Below are 8,000 nucleotides of genomic sequence, written 5' to 3' on the forward strand. Positions count from 1 at the left end.
ATGCTCTAAAATAGACCAGAAACCTCAGGAGGACCTTTCCAGAGGGACTGATCTAGACTAGCCAACAGGGCAATGCCTGAGTTGCCTGCACATGCAAACTGGAAGATCAAAACCAAACATGACTCAAACTACTCTAATGATACAAATATATGCAAGTGCAGTGAAGTGCAGACTTTGGAGTGCCTGCTTCTTGGTCAGAGCTGTATAAAGGAGGACCTCATTGCAGCAATGGAAAGAGCCACTGCTTGTACATGATTCTGGAAAAAAAATATGAGAAGATACAGAAATATTAAAGTACGTACTCACAAGCATCATGCTAATACTAACAAACATGATGGGATTGAGTAAAAAGGTACTCACTCATTGTGATTTAAGAAAAAATGATTCCCATGGCAAGCAGAAGAGAGAGAGTTTATAGTGAGGGGTGCATTTAAGAGGCACTGAATATAGTGAGAGGTGCATTTAAGAGGCACTGAATAGCTCAGTACAAATTGTATATATCTTTGACTTTTGCTATTTGTTGGTGAGAAAAATCCAAAAAGATTTTACGCTTTTTCCGAGAAATCTGTTAAAACGAGTATCATCCTGCATCCAAAGGTGAGGGATAAGAGTCTATGTTTACTTCAGATTACAGAATCATATTTAGGTCCAAATTCAACTGAGAGAACTATCATCCTTTGTGCAGATTGGAGAAATTAATAATAAGGAATAGGGTAAAAAATGGAAGAAATCAGTGAAAAGGAAAAAATACCATCCAGCTGAACTATAGATCATATAAATAATAATACAGATAATATTTTTAGATCAATCAGATGTGTGATCCAAGTCAGTATTACAATTCATTTCTTATTGTACCACAATCAGCCTTAACTAATACAAATTTACTTAAACCAGATGACCTCCTGAGGTCCTTTCCAACACTGGGGTTCTATGAAATGTCACATTCGTGGGAAGTGCTGAAGAAACTGAATGGCTTCCCAATGCATGAATTTACAAAGTGTAGGAATAAGATTAAAGAAGGTAGTGCTGCCTGTGTTAAATACAGCATTTTAGACTGTGGAAATGTTAAATTAGAACCTTAATTTAAAGAAAGGCATTTGGTAATGGGATAGCCATTCCAGAAAACACTGAATGAAAACAATTCTCAATGGTACAGAAATTATTCTTTAACCTTCTACATTGAGCAAAATTTTGAGTTTCACCTTCAAATGACATACACACATGCACCCCCTCCTCCATGGAAGCAGCAGTTTATCTTCTGAATCATATGCCAACTACTTTACATTTAATGTCTGTGATGAGACATCATACAGATGTTTTCCAGTATCATGTCGTCGCACTATGCATACTCAGAATTTTAAATGGAATAACGGTGCTGCAAAGCCCCATTTTACAAGAGCTTAGTGCGTGTGTATATATATATATATATATAAAAAAAACATTTTGTTATTGAAGACAGCTCCAGCCCTAAATCCTAATCATTCTGGTACATGACATATCCTTTTTACACTTTCTTATTATCTGAACTATGATAATGTTTACAGACCACAGCCACACTGAGCAAGATCCCGTACAAACAAGGATAAGACCATTGCCTTGAAGGGCTTGCAATCTAAGTACAAGACTACAGGCAACAGGTGGCTGAAATAGATGAAGAGAACACAAGGAAAAAATAAGGCAGGGTCAGTGTTAACTATATGGTATGTCTACAAGGTATAATATGGTGTCCCACAGAGATATGCAAGTTAGGTCTGAATAAGGCTGCTCAAACACCACAAGCAGTACAGGTGTTTTTTCTACTCTAAAATACCTTGCCTTAGCTATGCTTTCGAATCAAGGCAGAACACTGCATTAACAGCTATGTTGCTTCTAATACCTAAGCTAGCTTATTCAGATCAGGTACTATGTACTGCATAGAGATACCTACAGTGACTGCAGAAAGCTAGGTGCCCTACTAGCAAGGGTTTTGGGGGCTTATTTTCATAAGCATCACAGGAGAGAAGAGTTTAAAAGAAGAATTTGAAAAAGATCACTTTACAGATATTTTGGGAAAATCCTGTTATACAGAAGAAAGGCCCTCGGAGAGCAGAAAATGTCTGAAACGGACAATAAAAGTCAGCACCATCTGTAGCCAGAAGATGAGAACCAACATCTAAAAAATGATATCTACCTTTACCTCAGAATTAACACAAGTGATACTGCAAAGGGTCAGCCAGTGAGCCTAGCCCGCTACCCAAGGACAAGACAGCATGTAGACAAGAAGGGCATGCCAGCTATCCTCTTTTCTTATCAGTTCACACCAGACTTTATTAGCTTCGTTTCTTCCATCGGCACTTCATTTAAAAAAAAATGGTGAATAACAAAAGCAGGAAGGGAGATTTTGCTGGCAGAAAAGATCTATGGAGGGCAGGGTAGAGATGTACCTTTACAGACTACAATATATCTAGGTGCATAAGATTTAGGTGCATAAATACCCACATATATACACCCTGGTTTCACAGCCCCTGAGGACCTGAACTTGGGTTTACCAAAGCTTGTGCTATAACAATATAGATACCAATGATATAAATATAGATACCGATGCTATATAAAGAGATGATATAGATGATAAGATTCAGGTACAGATGGCATAGGTGGCATACGTATGGATGGCATAGGTGCAGATGATAGAGGTATAGGTAAAGATGATACAGATGGTAAAGGTATAGATACAGGTATATGCACAGACGCTAGATGGTATATATAGATGGTAGAGGCATAAATACAGAGGCAGATACAGATGATACATAGGAACAGGCACACAGAGGGGTGTGGGTGCGGGTATGGACAGATGACACCGATGCAGCTGCTGCAGGCGCAGGTCTAGATGACAGGGGCACCGCCGCCGCTGGTGGCCGGCACAGGTAGGGACACAGGTAGGAGCCGCCCAGCGCCCCCCGCCCGGATGCGGCCCATCCCCCGCTCCGCTCACCGATGCCGGGGGCCACGTAGACGAAGTAGAGGCAGGAGGAGGAGAAGGAGAAGAAGAAGAGGCAGGCGAGGATGGAGCGGTTGGACACGCGCAGCGCCCGCCGCAGCACCGACATCCTCCCCCCGCCCGCGGGCCGCCGCCTCCTAGTGCGGGCCGGCGGCGGCGGCGGCGGGCTGCCGAGCGCCCATGGGGCGGGGCGGGCTCGCGGGGCCGCGGGCGCGGCTGCTAGTGCCGCCGGCCGCCGCCCCTGGCACAGTCTCCCCACTCCCGGGCAGCGCCAGCATCGCCCCGCCCCCTCCAGCCGCCGTCCCCGCCCCCGCGCTCGCGGCGACTGCGGCGGTTGGGAGGTCCCGCGCAAACACTGCAGCACTCAGGCGGTCCGCGCGGGGGGCGGAGCTCCGCGCCGCCTCCCGCCCAATGGGCAGAGGGAGAAAGGCCGAGGGAGGCGGGAACCCGCTCTCCTGATTGGCCGGCCGCGTTGGAACCCGGCGAGGGAGGGGGCGGTTGGGAATGGGGGGAAGGGGGAACTCCTGCCTCAGGGGGGAGTCACGTGCCCCGCGGTAGAGGAGAGGCGCCGCGGGGAGCGGGAGTTGGAGGTGGAGGTGGTCTGGCACGGGCTAGCCCTAGGCGGGGCAGGGAGGCGTGGTGCCCTTGCCCTGTCTGAGCTGGAAGGTGGGCGCGCTGGACAGGCACATGCAGGCCTGCAGCCTCCTGCGTGGGTGCAAAAAAAATAAACAGGCATAAATAAAAGCTCCTGCTGGGCTTGTCAGCAGCACGAATGAGGAGCCAGGAGAGCATCTGGGCCACCTCGATCCCTATTTTCATGCCTAGGAGACGGCTTTGCTCCTGCTCCAATGCCAGCATCACCCCCGTCTCTGTGGCAACCACAGCAGGCACTTGGGCAGGGCATGAATATCAAGCCAGCACATAGTTTAGTTGCTTGTAGCTCAGGAAAGGGACACCTACACAAGCAGCTGGAAATACAGGAGTGGCAGAGCTATTAGGCCTCTGTGAACAGCAGGGCCAGGTAGAGACATGACACTTTTACCAGTATAAGTGATTGGAAACCAGTTTATACCCAGAGCAGAACAGATGTTTGGCCCATGTAGACTGGTTTTAAAATGGGGAGACCAGATCTAAGATTCATAGGCATGTGCCCCCCCCGGAGATTGGCTACCACCAGCTTCTGCAGGCAGCCACACCCACTCCCCCTTGCTGCCAGTGTGGCTGCGGTGATAGTGGGCAGTCGCCACTCACTGCCGTCCCCCACTGCTGCTGGCAACTGCAGGCAGTCTCCACTTGCTGCCGCTGACACTGACACCAGCAGCTGCAAGCAGTCCCCGCTCGCCACTGACTGATGCCGGTGGCAGCAGGTGGTCCCTGCTCACTGCTCGCCACCATGGTGCCCCCCTAGTCTCAGGAAGCACCAGTCATTTGTGCTAAGATTTGTACCCCCCAACACAGTGAAGGGAGAAGGTGTGTTCTGTTCGTTACGGGTCTAAACTACACTGCTTTCAGACAACGGCCTAACTTAGCTCAATTCTGCCTCAGGCTTTTTGAACCTCTTCACCTAGCCCAGTTGTACTTTGGACCACAATTTTGGGATTTAGACATCTTTTAAAGTCTAGTTGATTTCCTGCCAGTTAATTTAAGTTAGATGATACATTTGCACATAATCACCTAGAATAGCGATGCTCAACCAGGGTGCTGTGGCACCCTGGAGTGTTTTGGGATCCTTTCAGGGGTACTGCAAGACACCACACATAACATTAGCACTGGTAACTGGGTAAACATGGTTCACAAGATGAGCCCAGAGTTTTCACATAGGAATCTGTAGCTTTAAAAACATGCTGACCAGTTGCAGTCTTTTCCAGTTCTTTACAACACAAAATTGCTCCATTATTTTTCTGTGATCAAAATAAAAAAGAGTGAAAACCAAGAGCTGGCATTGCCCAAGGTATGTTTCAAGTCTATCGAGCGGTGCCTCAAATCTGTAGAGGGGTGCCTCAAGTCTAAAAAGGTTGAGGACCACTGACCTAGAGGGACTGGTTGCTATTTACACTTCAAAACATACTCTAACAAAGACATACCCTAAAGATGTGCAAAATGAGCTGGTTTGGGCTCCTACTCTCCTTCCTCAGTTGAGGAACCTTGGCTACAACCACTTTATTGGGTCAGGTTAATAACCTAGAGTCTACAGCGGTCAAACATACTTGGTGATGAAAGACAGATCCAGACCCACCTCTAGCAACAGGACAAGTGGTAGTGGAGTTATCGTGCACAGCTGCACCATTCCCCTCACTCCTCATCACTGAAATGAGCCCCAAGCGGGGAGCTGTCACTTGGATTTTGGGGCATCGACACACATACATTGAGGCTGCTCCACACTCTGTCATTACAATGCATCAGAGCAAACTCCAGCATCATGTGTATCAGTGCCCTCACACTGAAAAAAGGCAGTGGGGGTGCTTTAACTACAGCTCATTCAATGAGCTTTGAAGTGCCCCTGCCGCCATTTTTCAGTACAGGGACGCTGATACATGTGACTCTCTGGACACTTTAATTAGAGCAGCTCTCAGAGCCATGATAATTATAGTGCCCCCACCCCACCTCCCGGTGCACATGTATTAAAGCCTTTGGTGACAGGGTAAGCAATGGCACCACCAAAACAAGTTCCCTATGGGCATCTGTACCTAGGATTTCAGTCCCTCTAGGAGCTCAGTGAGTCAGATGAAACAATTTCCCAGGCCACCAGATCCAGCCTTGGTCCATATATTTGACACCTCGGACCCAGAACATTCTTCTCCAAAGTGCTGTAGGAGATAGTTTTGTGCCAGGAGGCTGGCTGCTAACAAATGTATGCGTGGGTGCATCTGAGACATTCATAACATTTAGGTTGCACTGGAACTCAGTTCTTTATAAGTGTGCTGGATTTATTCAGATGGATAGAAGTGATGAAAGGAATAAAGCGGGGGGGGGCGGGGCTTGTTATTTTTTCCCCACTCCTCCACCATGTTCAGTTCAATTTTCCCTCAAACACCCAGCCTCCAATGGGGCTTTGCATAGTGTTTAAACAGTTCTGTAAATGTTTCAGTTCTTCATGTTGTACAGGTAGTTTTCAGAAGCAGTACTTGAACCCTACTGGTCACCTTAAACTCATTTTTAAGCTCATAATTCATTGGAACAAAGCCATTTTGAAGCTGGGGCATCCAATTTGAAGCTACAATGTTAAATGTCCCTGGCTGAGATGTTCTTCCTCATAGCTAGTTTTCCATAGTCTGAGGGATCTGATATCACTTCCTTCAATCACAGGCAAACAGCCTTCTAAATAGATGTCATTTTGTACTATGGTATTTCCAGTGTATAAATAAAAACATAAGGGGGAAAAATTGAGACATAAATGTGGAAAAATGAACAAAATATAGAAGTGTTAGAAACATCATATTTACTTGGTTGATCAGTAGTTTAGTTAAAAAATGACATAAAGGACATAATCAGATCTGTTACTTTATAATTAACATGCCATAATATTGCTATATTTTGAATGAAATATATAAACATATAAATGGATTGTGTCTAAGCAAAGCTGTGCCCATTGAGTCCAGTATTTCAAGAGTCCTGCTAGTAACGTATCATTGAGTCAAAGTTAATGTTTTAGAGCCACACAACGTGGCTCTTTTAGAGCCTTTTAGAGAGATACATGATACTTGTCTGAATTTGAGTATACAAAACTTGCACAGACTGGAGTTACCTGTCCGCAGCCTGATCCCTACCTACCCATAAATGCCTCCTTACCCGTATCTCCATCCTATCTCCATACTTCTGCCATCTCCAGTAGTCTCATAATTCCCATGTGGAATTATATCAAATGCTTGGCTGAAATCTAGATAAATTACCATATTTTCTTTGTCTAGGAAACTAGTCACACATACACACACACACACAGAGAACATATTAAAAAAAGACAGCATGCTAGTCTGGCTCATTTATCTTTTGTAAACACGTGGTGGAATTTATCCCATTTTCTGTTTACTTCTACATCTTTAACTGCTCTTTCTTCTAAAATTTGTTCCAATGCTTTGCATGCCACTGAGGTTAGACTAATGAACCTGTAATTTCCCACATAGTTTCGCTCTTAAAAAAATGAATTTATTGGCCTTCTCCAATTGGAGCCCACGGCGGGGCTGGCATCCCCCAACCCCCTGGCCTGCGGGAACTGCCCAGCAAGGCCTGAGGGGGCAGGGACTGGAGACCCCCACAGCTGTCCTGCAGGCGCCCACCTTAGGGCCCTGGAGGCACAGGTGAGGGAGCTCCAGGAGGAGGTTAGCAGGCTGAGGGGAATCAGGGAGGCAGAGGAGGAAATTGACAGATATTTTCGTTCCTTGCAGGGTTGTACGACCAAGGAAGATGCACCCCAAGATGAGCCCTCCACTGCTAAGTGGCAGACGGTCACCTCCCGTGCCAGGGCTGCTCGAGACACGGCAGCACCAGTTCCTCCAGTCCAGCTGGAGAACAGGTACGAAGTCCTGGCAGCCCTGGAGGGGGAGGAAGGAGAGGACAAAACCAGGGAGGAGGCAACTCCACGCTCACCACGTCCCATGCAAGCTGAAGGAGGCAAGAAGGCCAGGAGGAAGAAGCATCGCGTGATTGTCATTGGTGACTCCATCCTGAGAGGTACGGAGGGCCCCATATGTCGCCGGGACCCCTCGGCACGGGCGTTATACTGCCTACCTGGAGCGAGGATTCAGGACGTGAAAGGGATGCTCCAAACCGTAATCCAGCCCACCGATTATTACCCCAACGTCCTAGTTGGCACTAATGATGCGGCCAGGAGGAGCTCTGATTGCCTGATGGAGGACTACCACACTCTGGGGTGCATGCTGAAGGAGATGGGCACACAGGTGGTTTTCTCTCCTATCCTGCCAGTGAGTGGACGAGGCAGACAGCATGAAACATGCATCGCGGAGACCAACTGGCAGCTGCAGGAATGGTGCTTCGAGGAGGGCTTTGGCTTCCTCAGCCATGACCG

The 8,000-nt window shown here is 47.2% G+C and overlaps 1 protein-coding gene across 1 annotated transcript in view; it reads right to left on the bottom strand.

The window, feature by feature from the left end:
- Nucleotides 1-3,335, bottom strand: part of B4GALT6 (beta-1,4-galactosyltransferase 6) — a 46,909-nt gene extending 43,574 nt beyond the window's left edge. The window contains exon 1 of the mRNA XM_090039875.1: nt 2,972-3,335. Coding sequence (XP_089896001.1) covers nt 2,972-3,086 — 115 coding nt within the window. The 5' untranslated portion in view covers nt 3,087-3,335. The remainder of the gene's footprint in view (nt 1-2,971) is intronic.
- Between the last annotated feature and the right edge of the window lie 4,665 nt (nt 3,336-8,000).

Source organism: Crocodylus siamensis, chromosome 3, assembly GCF_052110815.1.
Source record: "Crocodylus siamensis isolate JL-2025a chromosome 3, ASM5211081v1, whole genome shotgun sequence".
NCBI lineage: Eukaryota > Metazoa > Chordata > Crocodylia > Crocodylidae > Crocodylus > Crocodylus siamensis.